The following is a 21,946-nucleotide window of genomic DNA, read 5'->3' on the forward strand; positions in this document are numbered from 1 at the left end:
TTGGCATATGAAATCTTTATTATTATTGAAACCCAAAGGTTGAGCCATGTACACAGTTTCTTGTAATTGACCATAAAGGAAAACATTTTTGGCATCCATCTATTGAATAGGCCAACTACGAGTAGCAACAACCACAATAAGAGTTCTGACAGTTTTCATCTTGGCTACATAGGCAAATGTTTCCTCATAATCAATGTCATACTCTTGCTTATATATTGCGATATGAGACAAGCCATGTACCTTTCAAGAGTGCCATCTGATTTGAGCTTTATGGAGTATACTCATTTACTATGAATCATTTATTGGTCAAGTGGGCATGAAACAAGATCACGTGTATGATTATTTGCTAAGGAATGTAACTCTTCTGCCATTGTATTCCGCTAACATTATTGTGTGAAAGCCTGAGAATATGAGGCAGGTAGAAAAATAGACTTGAGACCAAAAAACATAGAGCATATGAGTCGGTTTAGAGATAAGATGGACTAGTAGAATGACATACCTCAAAATTGGGAGCATTAGCTTCAGGTAGGACAATAAGAGGGGGATAAAGAGAGAAAATTTCTTCTTCTCCTCCTCCACACACACTCTCTCTCTCTCAATGTGGAGAAACTTGCAAAAGAGCTTAAGGCACATGTGAAACAGATGGTATATATTTGGAAACCAATTGAGGCTTATAGAACTAGTCAGGGTATTACTCGAAGTATGTGAGAGTGGAGCATGAAATTAAACATGTTCTAAGACGACATTTCATGAAACACGAATGCGACATGCATTCTAGTCATAACAATGATATCCTTTTTAGGTGTCTCTAAAACCATGCATGATACATGCAATGGACATACTCGGGAGAGTTTATTTCGTTCATGTGCAGAAATATGAACATAAAAAACATATCCAAAAATACTAAATAATGAGTAAGGAGGAAGAGAACTAAAGAGAACAAGTAAATATAAGTATTGTTAAGAATTTTGATTGGCATACGGTTTATGAGATAGACAAAATGTAACATTGCGTCTGCCCAAAAGGAACGTAGAATAAAGGTGTCAGCCATGAAAGTAATGGTCGTTTCAACAATATAATGATTTTTTCATTTAGTGACACTATTTTTCTTAGGAGTATCTGGACAAGTTTTTTGATGAATTATCCAATGTTCTTATAGATATGCTTCAAATTGTAAAGAGATATATTCTTCACTAGAATTTGATTGAAGAATCTTAATATTTTTCTCAAACTGTGTGTAGTATAAAATTGTTGAAAAAATAAAAAACTTGTGACTTAGAGTGCATGAAAAATATATAAGTATATCTGGTGAAATTGTCTATGAATATCACATAATTTCGCACGCTAAGCATGGATAAATTAGGAGATGGTCTTCAAACATCAGTATGTACTATCTCAAAAGATGCAGTAAAACGAGAAGTACTCAGGGAAAAATACAAAGATATACTTTTAGATTAATAGCATGAAAAGTATGCTAAATTAAGAGAAGATTTATTTACACTCAATTTGGTTAAAATACCAGAAGAAAACATGTGAGACGATCTATCAGAGTGTGAATGACCAAGACGACAATGCGAAAGTTTCCATACTTTATTTGCATGTATGATATCGACAAAAGAAGGAGAAAAAATAAGTAACTGGGGTCAAAGAGAGATCAATGTCTAGCAAGAAGAGACACGCCTTTTCCTCCTACCCCGTTCAATTATTTTTCTCATTGCCAGATCCTGCACAAAATAACCATAAGAAAAAAAATCACTAGGCATTGATTATGAACTAACTATCTCGTAAAGGTAAAATTAGTGGATAATTTTGGTACATGAAAAACATCAATAAGATAAATGTACAATGCTGAGAAGAAAAGAAAGATAATGACCTAACTAATGAAATGAGTAAAAGAGATCCATCTCTAGCGGATGACTTGAGTCCCTTAGTATGGTTTGACATTATAAGGATAAGAGATAGTTGTTGGAATATGGAGTTTGGAAAACTATTTAAACAAAATAAATTTAAATTGAGAAAAAGAGAAAACTTATCGGTTTATAGAAGTCGAGGCGTGACGTGAGTCACTCAGCTTGAAATCGAATTTGCTCCCCTTGGACAGCATCTCAAGTGCAATAGGTTTCCAGAGCAATCGACCTCCAGGATACAACGACTATAACCTGGTCCTAGCGGTGCACTCACTATACACGGGCTCGAACCACTTGTAGTCTTAACCCGAACTAGAAAATACTTAAACAAAATTTTTAAAGAGAAAACCAATTTTCTAATCCATTTCAAAACTTAAAATCAGAAGTCTATTTATAAACTTTGTGAAAATACCCTTAAGGGTGTAAAGACACCCTTTCACAAGGGATTATGACTATTGAGTTTAAACCCAAGTGGTGCAACCCTTAAGCTTAAAAGGACACAACTTTTCAAAATAAAATATGAAAGGATGTAACCTTTTAGACTTAAGTGAAAAGACATATCCATAAGCGCATATGGCCACAACCATAACCCATCCCAATGGATATTTTGAAACACCAAATTATTTTAAAATAATTTAAAATAAAATAATTCCCCACATGTTTCAAAATTTTTGATATTTCGGGTTAAGATGGAAGAGTTGTGCAATGGTGCCGGTGTCACCATAGACTTGAAACGACATTAGAGTAAACATGACAGGTTTACAGGAATCAGGTGACACCATAGTCTTGAACCTGATTCCTTTTGATGTATATCGCAAGTACATGCCACTCACACAACTTTTTCGCTACAAGTCATTCTGCGGTTTAGTGCGTTTCGGTCATGCACCATTAGTTGAATTTCATGAGTGCTCTAGAGAATTCGCCTAGATTTTCATAGGAAGCGGCCTCCACCTCCACACCCATATAGGTGAATTCAATCAAGTGTACACAGAAATTGGGTACACCACCAAATATATGGCTATGGATTCATTAAGAGTTCACAAACTCATCATTCTTCATTGTTGCTTGCACTGTACACCATAAAAGGGGCTCATTTATATCAGTGCAATTGTCTACTTCGTGTCTTGTTGTTTACCCATTGAACCTATCTAATAGGATCTCTACTCATATAGGTTGGGTTGCTAACACTGGTAGCTCATATATTAGGCTCAGCCCCATTCCCTTTGATGTATCATTAACTAATCTTTTAGATAGTCACTTAGTCAAAAAATTTATGACTCGTAGGCCTTTTACCTCCACCTGTCATTGCTCCGTCAGGCTTTCGCCTATTACGAAAAATTCACCATTGTTACCTCTCATACGAGTTTGACCATGTCTTAGTCCCATTGTGGCTAATCATCCTTTCAGATCAGCTAGGAATCATCGTATTGACAAGTTATTGCTTCACCAAGTAGCTACTTAGAAACGAGTCTTTGCCTAGGCGGATTCATTCTTTTGCTCCTTAATCAAGTCTTCGGCAGTTAGTCGCATCCTCTTTAACTATTCATATATCAAGCCAGCGCATACCAAACTCATTTCTAACCTCAAAGAGTTAATAATTACGACTCTATTAAACAACAGATACTGAGCATCACTTTTATTATGATAGTTGTCGTATCACCGGCTCTGAATACAACCAACTTTCTTAGCCTTGAATGTACTCTTACAATTCAAGCAACTTCACTAGCCCACCATTCAACTAACTGGTGGTAAAGTCAATCGACCTTATTATATCTGCAATACAAAGAGGCTGGAGTCATCTGTTATGCATAGACATATGACAACTAAAATAGAGTATAACTTTCATGTAATCATATCGCAACATTATCATGTTATCATATGTTTCCTAATATATGAAAGGTTGGCCAATTTATCAATTAGTGATTAGAATTCAATACAATCAATGGATATTTGACAACTGAATATGGAGGAGAAATATCCAAGTTCATTATCAAGTATCTTGATCGATGGATTGAACAATGAGCTCCATATGTGCATAAGTTTGACCATTGATATATTTTTTGATGGTAAAACAACACAGTTCATTGCATAAACTTATAGTCTCATGTGAATATCAATCTTAAATGTCCAAATCTAGCCTCCAATGAGAATAGAATATAGCCTAAAAATTCTCATTGATCTAACAATCATCTTATGAATCCAGACCGCTACCAATATTCTTTCTACCATTCATTTGATGGCTAACAATTTGATCATTAAAACATGTAACATGTTTAATTCCAGACATCTTGTCTCAAAAACCTACATATCAACGTAAAACATGTGCATATTAATCCATAACATTCAACATATAGTTTCCTTAGTGCAAATCTTCAATTTTATGTCAACCCATTTATCAAATACATTAACTAAACTTGGATTCCATGCGTTAAGTGGTTTATGCATCCGAATGCACCCCTACAATTTCAGATTTAGCCTTGATAGATATATCTATGGCCCACCTGATAAATCTATTAAGAAAAATCTTTCGTAGAAACTATCAAATGAATTGACTGGATCTAACATGTGTCCTGGGTTGGCATATAATTAGATGGAAATAACATTTTCTCCGCCTTTTTATGCAGGTAATATTGTTTAAAAAGTATTGTGAATGATGTCAAAAGTGAATGTAACTTGTCTCATTAATTAGGCATGCGTACTCGTCATTCTATTAATAACTTTATATTTAAGATCAATAATATGAACCGTTTATAGAAAAGCAACAATAAGTATGTTAAACAGTTAAGTGATATATGTCGATGGTCCGTTTGTTATTGGACCCAATATTCTATAATATCTCTTTCTACATATATAATAAAATGTAAGTCAGAATTATCATTGAATTAAGACACATTCACTACTAGTTTATTTGATAAACTCAAGCTACTCATTGCTTCATGGTAAGTGAAACTCGAGAGATACGAGCATTCATATAATGTGAGTTATTAAATACTTAATATTCATAAAAGTAACACATATATACGATCTAAACATTTTATCTATTGGGTCTGCAAAAGGTAATATTTTAAAAATACACTAGCCCAATCATTCCACATAGGCCAATATAATATTTATATGGATCTATAACTTTGGAACATTGTAGTGCATTTAATTACATAACCCCCACAATTTAAAATCTTTATAAATGGGATCTTTTCCACATATGTACAATTTTTGAGTGTCTATGTATCAAGTGTCATACATTGTCTAATGTTTCATGTTATAATAGGAAGACTATATTTTGTACATGTGACACATGGATACAAGATTCAAAAATATCAATTATAAATTCACATATGATGGATCAAAAACCACAAGATACATGTAATGATACAAAAGAAATAATGTGCGTTATCTATATATACACAGTGATAAGTGGGCCCATGGTTTGATAGACTTGGCCATTGATTTCATCAAGTTCAATATAATATACTCATTTGTTCCTTATATGCACTCATTATTATATGGTCATTCATATCAATGGTCAATATTTAATTCATTATAAATACAAATAATGACCCACTAATGAATTACTCATGTTACAAATATGTGTGTAGTGACGCCTTAGTATGTAACCATATATTCTATTGCATTTCTAAAGATCAACATTAATATAGCTATTCATTTTATGCACATCAATCACACAAAAATCAACTCCTTAACATGCACCTGATTAAAATGACAGGTTACGTTTTGGTCTAGCACCAACAGTATAGTATGCCCCATTTAGTATTATTATTATTTTTATGATTCAGACCATGCACTCTTGTGCCACCCACCATCAGTGGCCATCAAATATCTTCTCAAAATCTCCTATCCAAAATTTTAGATAGAAAGTGGACGGTAAACCATCAACTTGCAGTCCATATAAGTTGGACATGTAAGATTGTCTAATGGAAGAATATTTAGCTGACACATATTATACATAATCCGACATATTAGTTGAATAGTATTGGTCACCAATAGTTAGGTATCCAATATCCCGTGTGCAGTATGACCTATTAATTATACTTTTTATAATCAATTACTTTCATGTTATGTGTATGAGCCACGATGCGTTGTCAAAGAAAATGGTTGGTTGTTGTCTAGAGAACAACAAAATACCATTTATGCAAGCCATTAGCTGACAGGTTTGGACCTTCCAATCAAAAGTTTTACTGGCATCCTTCATTCACGACATGACCTATCACATTAACGGTTTGGATTACTTGAGCATAGCTTATAATGATGGATATCTAATAGATAGTAAAAAATGCTCTATTTTGAATTAGTCGGTGGATCCTATTTAATGAGTATAGCCCATGTTTATATGCTTAATCCAACCTTATATATGCCTAACATATAAAGTGATTAAGACCATCCACCTTATAGACTCCATCTAAGATGAGCCACAATCACAGATTGCACTATTCAGGTAATTCTGGCCATTAGATCATGTCATTTCTCTGTACCGTACAATCTCTTACTGTTGAGTTTTGCTTTTAAGGTCATATCAAATACTTGACGATTTAAAAAGAAGTAGCCCAAACGACACATTCATCTAGATGACAATTTATGGTACTTGCCAAAACAACAAGGACACGCCTTTCCTCAAAACTAAACACCCGCGCATGTAGAACAAAACTTAGAAAACAAGATCTATTTGATTTGATTTTTATTTTTTTGAATTTCTGATGTATTTTCTAAAGATGTAATTTGCTAACTCTCTCTTCACGGAGATAATATGCACTAATTGACTACTCATAGATGGCCATAACCATTATCTGACTTTGGTTAATTTCATATACATATATCCCAATTGGCTTTCATCTTGTACCATTTAAGAAGTAGTTACTCTTTAGTTGTAAACAAGGTATAATTGTAGTGCATTTAGATGCAACAATAGTTTTAAATAATTTTTCACTAATAAATCTCAAATTCGATTTCAAGATTATTGGAATATGGAGTTTGAAAAACTATTTAAACAAAATAAATTTAAATTGAGAAAAAGAGAAAACTTATCGGTTTATAGAAGTTGAGGCGTGACGTGAGTCACTCGGCTTGAAATCGAATTTGCTCCCCTTAGACAGCGTCCCAAGTGCAACAGGTTTCTAGAGCAATCGACCTCCAGGATAAAACGACTATGACTGTTCACTCCCCAAGTATAGGGCTGTGATGTAGTAATAAACTCGGTGAGACCGAGGTCGAATCCCAATGGACTAAAATCTGTATGTAATCTGGAACTAGGTAGAAATAGAACTAGCCTAAGATGAAATCTAAATTAAATATAAATTGATGAATAATTGTGAGAGAATAATGTAGAACTTAAGGAATTCAGAGGAATGAAACTAGGGGTTCAGAGGATCCACTTGTAGAGATCAGGGAGATCTTATGCCTGCATCAAGAATTATGGAATTTAAACTGAACTTACTTGATCTGGTGTTCAAGAGATGAAAGGTATATGAATTAGAATGGATTCCATCATCTAACCATGCCCAGGAGACAAAGCAAACAGCATGATTAAACTAATTACCAACCAATCAACGGTGCATGAAAGCTAGGAAGGGTACCATCATTCAACCATGCCCAGGAGACGATAGTGAACAACAGGGCTTCCTAACGTCATAAACAATAAAAGGAGAAAGAAATACTCAAAGCCATCACAGACCTATTGTAATTTTAGTCACAACAGACAATTAAAAACTGAAAACATTCCCTTACAATCAACCCAATACCAAATCCGTTCAGTTTAAACAAGAATTAAGGGCATAAAATTCTTCCCATCACGCTACAAGCTTCACCCCTTAGCCCTAGCTAAGGGGTTTAGCCTAACATAAACATGATTAGGCTAATAAAAATAAATCAAACAAAAAGGAAACCTGACAATTAGAACTCCCTCTCTCCTGCTCAATCTCCACAGCTTTTTCTTCTTTTCTTCTGTTTTTTCTCCTTTCTCTCACGGCTGACTCCTCCTGTGTGCTTCACGGCTGCCCCTTGATCTCCTCTCAATCTCCCCTTTTCTCTTTCTTCTCCTCTCTCCTTTATAGAAGACCCAAGGCCGGTGGCTTGGAGCGTGGAGAGGTCCAGTCGGAGAAGGAACTCTGTGCGCAAAATACAGTCAGCCGCACTCCTTGCGCAGCAAAAAACCCTCCCCTGCGTAAATCTTGCTACGCAGTCAAGAAAACAGCGCCCTCTACTCCCACTTTCCTTGCTTTCTTTCTAAAAGGAGAATGTCCTCTGGAATTTTTTTGGCAGTCCTACATGATGAACGGTTCAGATCAGCCGTCTGATCGCCCCCAAGAGCGCATAACCTGCCGCAAAAGCTGGACAGCGTCCGGCTGCGAAACAGGGTGCGTAACGCTCTTACGCTGTACTAATGGTGGGGCCCACATCACTTTTATTTTGAGAAATCTATGCCGTCCACTGCATTCTGCTCGAAAAACCAGGCGGGAATTACTGTTTTTGGATCAAAATCGGTGTGGTCCATGGATGCTTTCATTCAACCGTCCGTCCCATGTTTGGGCAGTATTCTCCTGTGTATGCGAGCATAGATCAGGCAAAACCTTATATGTACGGTCGGTTTGACCCTCCGAAATAAATGGATGGTCCCGATCATCTTGCTGGTGGCCCATACTTAGATGGCGGACGGACAGTTCGTCCGTCTGTTGTAAACAGAGGCGGGCTCTGTTGCGTTGTGGGTGGGACTTGCGGTCAAACGCAAGTTGGACTGTTTGCTTTGCTCGGTGCACTGCGAGTGCACAGCCCATGTGCACTCCCACGTACGCACAGTGGGTCCCAGCTTGATGCATGTGAGAAATCCGCTCCGACCATCTGTATTCTCATCTCATTTAATGCGTTGACACCAATTTTGAAACCTATCCAGATAGCAGGTGGGCCCCAAATCACTGATTTATGAGCTGATCTGTCCGTTGGGTCACTTCCAGAGGGATCCAATGGCTGAAATTTGATGTGTACGGTTCATTTATGGTCCTCAGGCCACGTATGGAGTTTCGAACTGATTAGATGGTGGGAACCCTATGATCTTGCATTCTGGACACTTTTCAGGCCACTTGAGCTTCAATTTCTCGATTTTCTTGGATCTCTGGCGTGCAAATCTGTCGATCTTGATCTCCTAGGGTCCGTCGCTTGCCTTGGTGACTTCAGACTGTTAAATCCATGCTTTTAGTACCCTTTTCCAGTCTAGGCTCATGAATACGCCCTGCATCACAAACATGATTAAATCAGGCCGATAAACAGTACTATGTTTGTAAATCCTGGCAATAACTGGGGTCTGATATGCAATATTCGATCCTCAACAATGACCCAGTCCCAGCGGTGCATTCACTGTATATGGGCTCGAACAACTTGTAGTCTTAACCCGAACTACAAAATACTTAAACAAAATTTTTAAAGAGAAAATCAATTTTCTAATCCATTTCAAAACTTAAATGTAGAAGTCTATTTATAAACTTTGTGAAAACATTCTTAAGGGTGTAAAGACACCATTTCACAAGGGGTTGTGACTATTGGGTTTAAAACCAAGTGGTGCGACCCTTAGGCTTAAAAGGACACAAATTTTTAAAACAAAATATGAAAGGATGCAACCTTTCAGATTTAAATGAAAATACACATCCATAGGACACCTATGGCCACAGCCATAGCCCGTCCCAATGGATATTTTGAAACACCAAATTATTTTAAAATAATTTAAAATACAACAATAGTACCTGTCATATGGTTGGATGCACCGAAATCAATATATCAAAAAAACTAAAGGGATGTACCTGATAGACCAGCAACAGATAAGGCTTGAACTATCTCTATAGTAAGAGGCCCATTGTTAGAATGAGGGGTTTCAAACAAATCAACAATCACGGTCATGTAAGCTTTTCCTCTTGCTTTCTTCTTCTTTCTACACTTATGAATGTTGTGACTATAGATTTTACAAATTTCGTATGAAGAACTATATTTATAGGTTGTAGCAAGATGACCAAACTTTTTTACACCAATGATATTAAATACGAGACATGTCTCATTTTCTTGGTGTAGAAGATGATGTTAAAAGAATCATATTTGAAGTGGATATTTTATTGGATATCCATAAATATCAAAATAGTATAGGTTTTATGACCTAGCTATAGTGCGAGAGTTATTGAGATTAATAATACTAATTTTTTTGAAGATAAGTAGATTAGTGAAATATATAACCACATCAAAAATTTTTAAAGAAAATGTGAATACTAATATCTCTACTTATAAATTTAAATAATTAGGATATTTTATGTCCCATTAACTAGAATGATCAAGTATAACATTAAGAACTAGTTCTAAACACCTAAATAACATTGCTTTGTACAATAAGGAGACATCACCATTGAAAAATTTCAAAAGATATAAAAGAGTAAATGGATGTTATTCCAAATTATTATATTATGTGTGTGTGTGTGTGTGTGTGTGTGAGAATATGAAACTGGCATTAATTATAATGATCCTCTCAATTTTTCATGAGCTATGGAGTGCCAAAATTTTTCTATGTGTATTGATATCATAAAAGATCAGTTGTAGTTCATAAATTAGAATGACATTTGTGATCTCATCCAATTATCCAAAGATTATAAAGTTATTGGCTATAAATGGGTCTATAAGACCAAACGTGATTCCAAGAGTAACATTGAACTATTTAAAACTAGATTAGTGGTAAAATGATATAACAAATATTTAGATTATAAAGAGACATTCTCTTATGTTCTTAAAAAAGATTCATTTAGAATATTCAAGGCATTAGTGACTTATTTCGATCTTAAACAATATCATATAGGTGTAAAATAAAGTTCTTGAATGAGAATCTAAAAGACTCTATATGGAACAATTCAAAAGTTTTTCAAGAGATGGCCAAGAACAATTAGTGTGTAAACTTAATAAATCTATATATGAATTTAAACAAACTTTTTGGTAATAATATCATAACTTTAATGGTATCTCATTCGAATTAAAAAATTTATTTTTAATTAATGTATATACTTGAAGATCAATATGAATAAATTTATATTTCTAGTCTTATATACAGATGATGTTCTATTTGCTAGTAATGACTTGGGATTAATATATGAGACTAAATAGTTTCTCATTAAGAACTTTGAAATAAAAGATATATATGAGATAACTTTTGTGATTGGCATCGAGATATTATTCAATGTATCTTAAGGCATGATAAGGGTATCTCAAAAAACCTATATTTAAAGAGTTCTGGATAGACACGACATGCAAAGTTGCTCATCTATTGATGTACTAATCATGATAAGTGATAAATTTAGCTTGTTGCAATATTCTGAAAATAACCTACAACATAAAGGAATGAAATAGATTACTTTTGCAGCTAATAGTCTGAGTATGTAGACATGTATATGCCATAATATTAGCTTTATAGTTAAATGTTGAGAAGATACTAAAGTAATTCCGATATGGATCATTGAAAAGGTGTAAAAAATGTGATATGATACTTATAAGGAATAAAACATTACAAACTTATATATAAAATAATCGATCAACTAGAGATGATCAGATATTCAATTATGGATTGTGCCTGACGTCAAGATAGCAGGAAGTTGACAAATTTAGTTATATATTTATGTTAACTGATGAAGGGGCTTCATAAAAGAGCGTAAAACAACTGATGTCTATTGTTTCCACCATGGAGGTTTAGTTTATGGCACGCTTTCCATGACTCATATATCGTGGCTATAAAACTTTATGTTAGAACATAGAATTATCGATGCTATTAACAAATTGTCGAGAATTCATTGTAACAACACCGTATCAATCTTCTTTATAAAAGCGTTAAGCACCGTGTAAAGCATATAGAGATCAAGTAATATACTATGAAAAAGAATATAAATAATCAAAGTCTCTATTGAATATAAAAGCATAAAGCTTATGATTGTAGATCCCTTGATAAAAGGAATAACACAGTCTCACATGAAGCGGGTAGAGAAAATTAACCTTATGAGATACTTTTATTTCATTATAAATCATACAATATATTATTAATCGATGATTGTGCTTTCTCCTATTTTTCATATATGTACACATAAATTTGTATGGACAAAAGATAGAGGGAATAAACTTTCGCAAAAGCATTATCTATAATTAAGTATGATTCTTTCTTACCGCTGGATTGTTAGTGTCGCAATACTTAGAAGGGAATATGTTAATGTTGATGCACAATCGTCATTATTTGTACTAATAGTTTCATTTTATAACGGTTTATAACTATTAACAAAGTAAAGTTGTGATTGAAATATTTTTCAAATCATGCACATACAAAGTAAAGTTGTGATTGAAATATTTTTCAAACGATGCACGTATAAAGATTTCTTTAAATAATGAGCCAAAAATATTTATTTTCAATTTTTTTTAAAAAGAAAAACTGAAAACTAGTTTTTCTTGAAAAGGTACTTAGTATATGAACCATATTAAAGAATGTGACTCTCTTATTTAATGTATCATGCGCTGCCACTTTCGCTTTTAGTTTTGAAAAACTTAGTTTAGTTTCAAAGCCCAATCATTAAAAAAAACAAAAACAAAAACAAAAACAAAAGCATTGAATGAAAGCTGATACATGTGAAGAAGGAGAGTTAATGTACAAGTCTGCTAGTTATCTTTTATTAGTCAGGAATCATAATCTTTGTATCTGCAAACAAAGCTTGATGAGCTTGAGTTCAAATTATATGTGGCATACATTAAATAAAATTAAATGGATTAAATTGTGAATTCCACTGCCGCTAAGTTCCAATTAAAAAATCAGATTAGGTGAAAATTTCTTTCTTCCTGTTCCTGTTCCTGGAGAGATGTTTTTTCAAACAAGACCGTTAGATGTTTCTCAGTCTTGACCGTCTAATAAATGTCAATAATTCTAATATTTAGATGACCAAATAAAAATAGATTTTTGGTTCACGATGCATCTAAACTGGTTCCCATAATTTTGGACTGTTTAGTTAGAATCATATGTGTGCCACATATGCAATTTCTAACTGACTGCGCACCATCCATCATACTGCCAAAAGGTTTCTTTCTTTTTAAGTTAGCTATGGGTTTTGGGCCGGTTTGGGCTTGGCGGTCCGGCACAGCCCATTGATAATGTATATAGATAGGTGGGCCCCGTCGGATGGAATAATTGATCAAATAGTATGGCCTAGCTCATTGATAACCTGTATGGACGGACCAGATCTGATGGAGTATAGCCTACGACATTTTACTCATCAGCCATCCATTTGGTAGTTTCCAGTTCGATGGCCAGGAATTTCGAGGAGTTCACCATTTACATTGGTCCCTGTGGTTTGGAAGGTCTAGATTGACGTGCACGTATGCCACGCGTGCGGTAGATAGCACGACATGATTTTAAAACGTGTGGTGAACTATGACCACCGCAATTTCGATGAATTAAACGTAGATGGGATCCAGCGGCTGTGGTTGCTCCCATTTCTAGGGTTTGGGTTGAAGTCTATAAATAAACAACGAAAGCAACCTCTTAGAGGGATTTTAGGTCACTGCAGGGGTTTAGGTTAACATGCGCTGAGTGCGGATGATTCTTTTACTTGCTTCTTTGTAACTTTGTGATTTCGAGTTTAGTTTTTGGGTGATGATGAAAGAAAGGATTTCAGCTGTGATGATCGGTTGCTTCATGTGATCCGAATATCCTTTTTTCGCTACGTTCTTTCTGAACCCTCTCTCTCTCTCTCTCTCTCAACAAAGAATATGGTTTTCAAATCCCATTTTTGAGGAGGTCGGGATGAACGCCCGTCCATCAGGGGATGAAAAAGAGAAATATCTTAGGACACCTTCCTACACAGTTGTGTAACTGTGGATGAGAAATAAAATCTCACTTCTGATGATGGAGGGCTTCTGTGATTTCGAGCCTCTTGGACCCTAACCGGTTTGAGTTTCAAGGGATCCATCGGGGTTGGCGTGATTTTGGATCCATTGATTTTTGGGGCCATCAATTTGGCTAAGCCATCCATCCATTCATTTTGTAAACTGTATATCAAGTGTTTGATCAATTGACATGCAAGATTTTTATTGGTTAAAGGCATCCGCATATACGCAGGCTGGGTTGTAAAAGGGTCCAGGTCCATTGCTGATGTCAGCTTATGCCTAGGCCATTTTGAAATTTAGGTGCTGTCCAGCCCTGCCCAACCATCCACCCCAAACCTGTTGGCCCATGGCCTGGTCCCCTAAACGTGGCCAGTCTCGGGCTTGAAATCCGGGCTTCGCGTCTGGGCTGGGCTTCAGGCCTACGATGAATAGCCCAGCCTGCGCAGTCCAATCATCAAATGGGCCACCGACATTAAATACAATTGTTCAAGCTATTGTAAGTTGGACTATTTCAAACCTTTCTTCATTTAACCCTTTTCTTTATGCAGTTTGCCCTGGCAATATCCTTTTCAGCCCTATTACAATCAAGGCCAAGGCAGGGTTTAAGGGGGGAATTTGGAATTTTTTGGAGCATGATGGACCATCTAGGGTGAGGCTACCATATCAACATCGTCGATCACTGAACCATGGGCTCAACCTGTACAAGTTGAAAATCTAAGTGTAATATTGGAAGAAAAGCCTAAATATTCTACAAGCTAAGATTTTCAAATCTAGGATAGTTTTGGTACATTGGCTGTACAGATCCTCTCGTCCATTTGTTGAATCAAGTCGTCCATTTTTCTCATACACATCTGGCCCTGCCAATGAATCAACCAGCTTGATTCATCTACCAGAGCACATTCCTAGTGAGTACCACTCAATGAATGGGCCCGCTTCTTCCACACACGCACAAATGAATATGTGCCACAAATCGCCTCTTGGATCCACCAATGCGAACAAATCCCCTTAGCCTTCACTTATTTCAAAACATGAAATTAGATCAGCGTTCCACTAGTCTATAATAATAATAATAATATTTTTTTTTTGTAGTAATTCTAATTCTAATAAATTAGATCAGCTTTACAATAACAAACTTTTAAATTTCCTTTTTTAGTTACTCTATGTTTTGAGGTTATCTTTGCGCTACATGCCATCCCAACCCTAATGAGATGCCCTAAAATTAGTACAACTCAATCATCAAGTGTGCTACACCATAGAAAATGATGGACAATAACACTTCGAAATTTAATTAGTATCCCACATGATGGTTAGATCAACCTGAATTTTGAGGGTCCACTTTCATAATAAGGTAACCTGTTGATGAGATGGATGTTGTACATGGTGTACGTACCACAGTGGGCCATAAAGCATATCCTACAACACCACAAAATCACCCTTTTTTATATAATTGGGTTTGGGCTAGTTCGGGCATGGGCAAAGATATAGCCACATTTAGCCCAATTATTAATCAGATTTAAATTAATATCCAAACCCGCACCCACCTTCACTTAGTTACACCCTTACCAAGCCCATATTGGATTAGGTTTGAGTACCCTTTGGGCTTACCCAGCTCATTGCCACTTCTAATTAGTTTTATGCATCTTAACCCTATTGCTAACCTTGTAAGTCTTAAAAAAATGTTATATTCAATCTTCTTTGGACAATAATAATGATTTATCTAAGTAAAATGAATTTTTAAAGTCTGGTAGTCATCTTAACTTAGGGAGATACGACACTCCAAACAAGCGCCTAACCAATACCCAATCTAAAGAGAGCAAGCCCAAGTACAACTAATTACAGGTGTTCCTCTACTTCTCTACGTAGACCTAATCACCCCCTCCTCCATCCAGATAATCCCTGCTATTTTTATTTATTTATTTTTGGGTCTGCTATATTGTTTACTCAGTGCACATGTCCATTGATCTGGACTAGTATCTCATTGATGGTCCACAAGTATAATGGTCGATATCTGAAAAAAAGAGAGAGAGAAAGAAAGGTTGCATTTGGAAGTTGTGAGCATAGTTAATGATTTGGCCTATGGCAAAAGCATGATACAATAAAAGTTTGAGTGCCATTCAGTATAGAAAGAAATGCGAAGAAATCAAAGAGAGATACATTCAAGCACAATACAATTTTACTTGAAAAAATAGAGATCCAAACTCCAGCTAACCATTGATAATTTTAAGATTTTTTAGTAGAGAGAGTTGGAGATTTCGAAAGGTTTCATGTGTAACTCAACTAAAAACAATGCAGCTTTTAAATGGAGTGTCTACTGGCTATTGTTATTTTGAGGGTGTTTTTTAGTGGGGAGTTGGAGACTACGAGGAATTAATGCAGCTTAAAAAATGAAAGGTTTAAAAAGTTATAGAAGTTGACAGGGATTTTTAAACTAAACAAAGGAAAATTACATCATAGATATGCATATTATATGGGAATAAATCTACATAATATGTATTTCATACTTGAGACACAAAACTACTCCAATTAAAGCATTTCTTTTGAATTATATGTTGGACATTACCTTTTTTTTTTGGAAGTATGCACCTTTTACAGCAGTGGCACCTACCATCTTGTGTGGTACAAGGTCCATGATCTAGACTGTTCATTGGGTGGACCTCATGAGATGATCTTAACCATCCAGCTGATGATCTAAAAATGTACAGTAGAAAGAAAATTCTGACAACAATTGAATGGGAAATGGTACAGTCATGAAGAGAGTATGAATGTCCAACCCATGAAAGTTGAAAATGTGCAAATGGGGTGGTTTAGGACAGCTTAAGGGAAGTTGTCGACCTGGCTGGTTTGACAATCAGTATTAAATTTCAGCCCAATGCCAACTCATAAGCATATGGGTTCGGTCTAGGTAGAGCCAAGTCCAAATGAGTTAGATCTGGGACAGTCTAGATCAAGAGGATCCTGACCGAACCTATTCATCCATGGGTAGGATTTGTCTCACGTCCAGGTTGAATTGGTTGAATAGCAAGCTGATGTGGAGATGATTGGGATCTCCACAACGAGCAGTTAGGATCAACAGGGCCTCATGTCCATTTATACAACAAAGCCAACTTGGGAGAGCGTCCATACACGACCTATTTCCCTACTGGGGCGATACTTGAATTCAAACATATCACAACAGGTCCAACTTCTGTGAGCCTTTTAATATTGGGTCGGGTGCAATAACCCATCGGTGGTTGACCCTGCTCATCCCTATTATCGTCATTCCCCGTGATAACCAATCAGGAGAAGTTACATATGATCTATATAGATATGCATGGTGCATTAATTGAATATTTGCAAAGATGTACAGAAAATATTTCTCGATAATTGTAGTTGGGACGTATCAGACAGTATCATGTATTGCTTAAGCGATCGATGAAGATGTAATTGTGCAAAAACAGTTACTGAATAGGTGGCAAGAGGAGAAACAACTAAGTTCAAGTAGTAGAGAACAATTATGGTAATTGTTGGAACGTGGGAAGGATTCAGATGATCGGATCAAAGTTATAAATAGAAGTAGAATGTAAGAAGAAAATTCATTTCATACTGACTTAAACAAATCAAATCTATCTTTCAATTATCCTTTTAACTTACCAGTTAAATTACATTTCATAGTGTAATCCTTTATTATTCTTGTAAAGTAAGTTACATTTCTTAGTGTAATATTTACTTTTCAATATATTACTTACATTTCATAGTGTAATTCATGACGGTAACCAAGTAGTTGGTAGTTTTTAACTATAATTTGAATCTAAGCTTGTGTGTTGGATTCATTTCATCAATCATAAATGTGCTCCACAACTATTTTTGGCAACTTCATGTAAGAATTTCTTTTTCCATTTTATCTTATCTGTATAAAAAAGTTCTATCATACGGAAGTTAAATGTGCAGCTTATCATCAGATAACAAAAACCCCAACACTGGGTGGGTCATTAATTATTGTTTGGTTTGAATTGAAGTTATAATTTCAATTCTGACAAACCCACATTCATGATACCAACTAGGGGGAACATGGAAGCCGTGGAGAGGCAATCTCATGACTTGGATCTCTCTCTCTCTCTCTCTCTCTCTCACCCATATGCCTTTGTAAATGCATGTAAAGATAGGGGTATTTTTAAGTAAAAACTTAGAGGAATGAATATGGAATCATTCGGTGAGAGGAGGGGAATTTAATGATCATAAGAGTCAACTCCGCCAACCCATTTAGATTTGTGCGGTCCTGATTTCTTTAATGCGTGGAAGTGTAGACGATGACTTTCCACGTGTGAGCGATAAATTCGGCCAAGAACCACGCACAGGGGACAACTCGCACGCGTTTACCGCCGGAAAAGAAGATCGTCACATTTACCGGCGGCGTCACTGCGAAGCAATACTATCTGGAGAAATTAAAAGGGCTTTAGCAGCCACAACACCAATAACTCGGTGGTCCGCCCCATATCCACCATTAACATGCAATGCGAAGAGTGATCTGAACGGCTTATCTAGTGGACCCCACTTATATTCTCCTCCTACAAAGTGAAAATTTATTATAATCCTAGCCATCCAATCACTGATTTGTAAACTGAATGGCTCTGAGAAAAGGATAATGAGCGGACAGTGATTGTTTGATTGGTGAATTTCAGGCATGGTGTCCCATGAAGAGTGAGATGCACAAACCAGAGGTCCAGATCGATGTTTTGGATTATCCACATGTCAATGTGCTGTGCACGATCACACGGTGAGCGTCCATTGTACTGGATCATTTACCTAATTACATGGACTAGACAAATAGGGACGAGAAAACAAAGTTTTAAAAAAAATAATAATCATAGAAATCATATTCTAATCACAGGGAAATCAAAGATGTGAGACCATTGCATTTGGAGATGTGGACAGTGCAATCAATTGATCTGAAGAATGCAGTTGGTCATGCTTACTGTTGATGGGCCACCGTGCAAAAATCACACCGATCAGATGCTCCTATCCATCTCACCATTCGACTACGACTAGGATGGTTAGGGTGGCCTTTTGACTCTAATAAAAAACGAGGCTTCAAAACCAAGGCCAATCCGAGATGGGCTCTAGTGAATAAATGTTTGAGATTTGATGATTGAACATTTCTGTTATGAATTAATGATCCAGGCTGTCCATTCTACTGGATATTGATAGGATGGATAAGATCCTCCCAAGTCCAACCCGGAATTTATATCCCGTCAATGAAGAGCAGTACAGAACGATTGATCAGGCCGTCTCGATCTGCAAATCAATGACTACTCGTTATACTAAATTAAACGATCATATGCCCTCATAGGCGGGACAGCTGGCTGGTGTCAAAGCTTTATGAGCCTTACCATGATGTATGTGTGTTATCCACACCGTCCGTCCATTTTTCCAACTCATTTTAGGCATGACCCCAAAAAATGAGGCATGTACAAAGCTCAAGTGGCCACACCACATGAAATATTGGGATTGAACACGTAACCGTTGAAAACTTCCTGGGGCCACTGAAGTTTTGGATCCAGCTGATATTTGTGTTTTCCCTTCGTCCAGATCTCTGTAACCTTATGAACTGGTGATGACAAATATACATCAACGTGAAACCTGGGCAGGTTTCAAAAGTGGTCCCCCACTGTTTTCTGTAATGTGGTCCGCTTAAGCTTTGAAAATGCTTCAATTTTGGAGCATGACCTAAAATGAGCTGGCAAAATGGATGGCGTGGATAGAACACATACATCATGGTGAGCCCACGTAGCTTTGACACCAACAGCTGGCTGTTGTTTAGGTTACCAGCCAAGCTGCCTCTGCACAATCCCTCTCAAGAATTCAGGTGGGACACATCACAAGGAGAAACGTGCAATCGTGACTACAGCCTATATATTTTTGTGGTGGCCCACATAAATTTTGGAATTGCTTGAGTTTCATTGCATCCCTTTTTCCTAGTGGGGAGCACTGGGTTGCATGGCACATACACAACCAGGTGAATCCCGGATTCCACCATTGTTCCCTTTGGTATGGCCCACCTGATTTATGCATCAGGTTGGATTCATGGATCTACACCTAACATTGGGGATCACATCTAATGGACAGGTTGGATGGCACTCAAACATCACGGTGCGCCCACACAGCTTGTACATATGGTAATTACCATGCCATTGGCATGTGACCATTCCCCAATAACTAATAACTTACAGGAAGTTGTCAAATAGTTAATTGGTGTAGACCAAGTATGTAATTTATGGGTTTTGAGGACTTTTATTAGAACTCTTCAGAACCTGTTAAAATCTTGGAATATTTTATCAAAATCCACCTCTTCAAATACCCACTCTTCAAATCTTCTCTCCCCACTGTCCATCTCCTACAGAGAGAATGGCTGCCACTTTCCCAGCTTTCAGACTCACTGCCATTCTCTCTATCATCATACCCTTGGCACTCATGGTCCACATGCACGTCGCATTCGACGTTGAGGACAATGAAGAATACGTTATGGACGACCACTTCCTTGGCCTGAACATCCGGTCCGGCAGTCGGTTACTCGCGCAAAAGATCAAGATGGGAGCCAGCTGCGATGCCGTCTCAAACAACATTTGCTCAGGTGTGTCAGTAAACAATGGCACAGGCCTCCTCCAATGCTGCAAAAAGCATTGCAGGAATGTGCTAGGTGACCGCAATAACTGTGGTGTGTGTGAACGTAAGTGCGGGTTTGGGCAGCTATGCTGCAGTGGGAAGTGCACTGACATCGCCTACAACGTCGACCACTGCGGCAAGTGCGAGACGAAGTGTAAGACCGGTGTCAAATGCGAGTATGGAACATGTGGGTATGCGTGATTTTTATGAATTTAGATGGAGTTTAATTACAGTGGACGGTCTAGAGAGAATAATTTGTAGTAGACTAGAGATGGGGAGATACAGGTACAATACATAGCTTGGGATGTAGACCACATGTGATATGTGCCATCCAATCTTCACATGGGTATGCAAGAATTGCAAGCGAGTTCTTTCATCAATAAAAGAAAAGACATGGGCCATGGTACTTTTGGTGCTTTCTTTCTTTCTTCTTCTTCTTCCTCAGACAATGTCTTAGATAGTATAAAGCATGGAGGTGGACATCATTTCCTGTTGGAGATTTTCTTACAAGGTTGTGTTTTTAGTAATAAGTAATATCTTTTACACGGTAGATGTGGGTTTTGTAAAGCGCTTCTTATACAGCTCTAATTTGCAATCATCTTTAAAAAATAGGCCTTATATGTTGATTGCTACCAGTGCAAAAGCAATGCTCGACATAATCCATGCATTATCGCTTGCAAGTAAGCTACTGTATTATAGATGGATCAATATATGATTTTTCCTTTTGCCTTGGATTAGATTTCTTACACTCTAATACATCTTGTTCGATTCAAAATACGTGCTAGTGACATGGACCACATGAATGTACAGTGATCAGCTACATGAATTATTAAAAAAAATAATAATAAATAAACTCTTCTTTTGTTTCGTTTCTTCTTCTTTTTTAATATCATTATTAGACATATTTTGAAGTGAAAGGCTTGCTAAGTGAAAAGCAGGGTTGCGTCCAAGCCTATGACTTTCAAATGGGGCCCAGTTAACAGCTAAACATTATTTCAAAAACTGCGCCACCTTTGGGCCTGATTGATCAACTCAAATGGTCAGATATGGAGGCCTGACAGACCAGCTAGGGCTGTGAATTAGCCGATACTGGCCTAATAAAAATGCAAACTAGGAATAGCGCAATCAGCTCAAAATCCAGGTGAAAGCCAACGATAGGCCCATCCCATTCACAGCCCTAGCAATGTGCCGGTAGCAATCTTGAGACGAGAATCAAAGTGTTAACTTGAATTGAAAGGATCTGCCTGTCTACAGAAGAAAATATCGCTAAGTGCTACGTCAGCACATGGGTTGGCCAGCATGTGGCATGCATGTGAAATAGGTGGTGGGCATGGATTAAAAGATGATGTTTTACTGGAAGTGGCATCTTTGTGATCAAATGGTATAAACATTTCAAGAGAGTTTTCCAGCATTAATGGGGACCGTTCACCAGTGGGCGTACAATAGATGGGTGGTTATGGACGTTCCCCCAAATGAACGGTTAAAAAATGATCGATATTGAGCTAAGAGTC

At 36.8% G+C, this 21,946-nt stretch overlaps 1 protein-coding gene and 2 non-coding genes across 3 annotated transcripts; all 3 read left to right on the forward strand.

Moving 5' to 3' along the window:
- The first annotated feature begins 13,555 nt into the window (after nucleotides 1–13,555).
- Nucleotides 13,556–13,652, forward strand: LOC131247744 (small nucleolar RNA R32/R81/Z41). The gene has a single exon (XR_009172015.1). It is a non-coding gene; the product is annotated as a small nucleolar RNA R32/R81/Z41 (small nucleolar RNA).
- A 72-nt stretch (nucleotides 13,653–13,724) lies between these two features.
- Nucleotides 13,725–13,820, forward strand: LOC131247742 (small nucleolar RNA snoR31/Z110/Z27). The gene has a single exon (XR_009172014.1). It is a non-coding gene; the product is annotated as a small nucleolar RNA snoR31/Z110/Z27 (small nucleolar RNA).
- A 4,658-nt stretch (nucleotides 13,821–18,478) lies between these two features.
- Nucleotides 18,479–20,936, forward strand: LOC131246950 (protein GRIM REAPER-like). The gene is made up of 3 exons (XM_058247409.1): nucleotides 18,479–18,549; nucleotides 18,954–19,087; nucleotides 20,173–20,936. Exons 1-3 carry the CDS (start codon nucleotides 18,479–18,481, stop codon nucleotides 20,634–20,636), a joined length of 669 nt encoding a protein of 222 aa, XP_058103392.1. The 3' UTR covers nucleotides 20,637–20,936.
- The last annotated feature ends 1,010 nt before the right edge of the window (nucleotides 20,937–21,946 follow it).

This window comes from Magnolia sinica, chromosome 5 (genome assembly GCF_029962835.1).
Source record: "Magnolia sinica isolate HGM2019 chromosome 5, MsV1, whole genome shotgun sequence".
Taxonomy (NCBI): domain Eukaryota; kingdom Viridiplantae; phylum Streptophyta; class Magnoliopsida; order Magnoliales; family Magnoliaceae; genus Magnolia; species Magnolia sinica.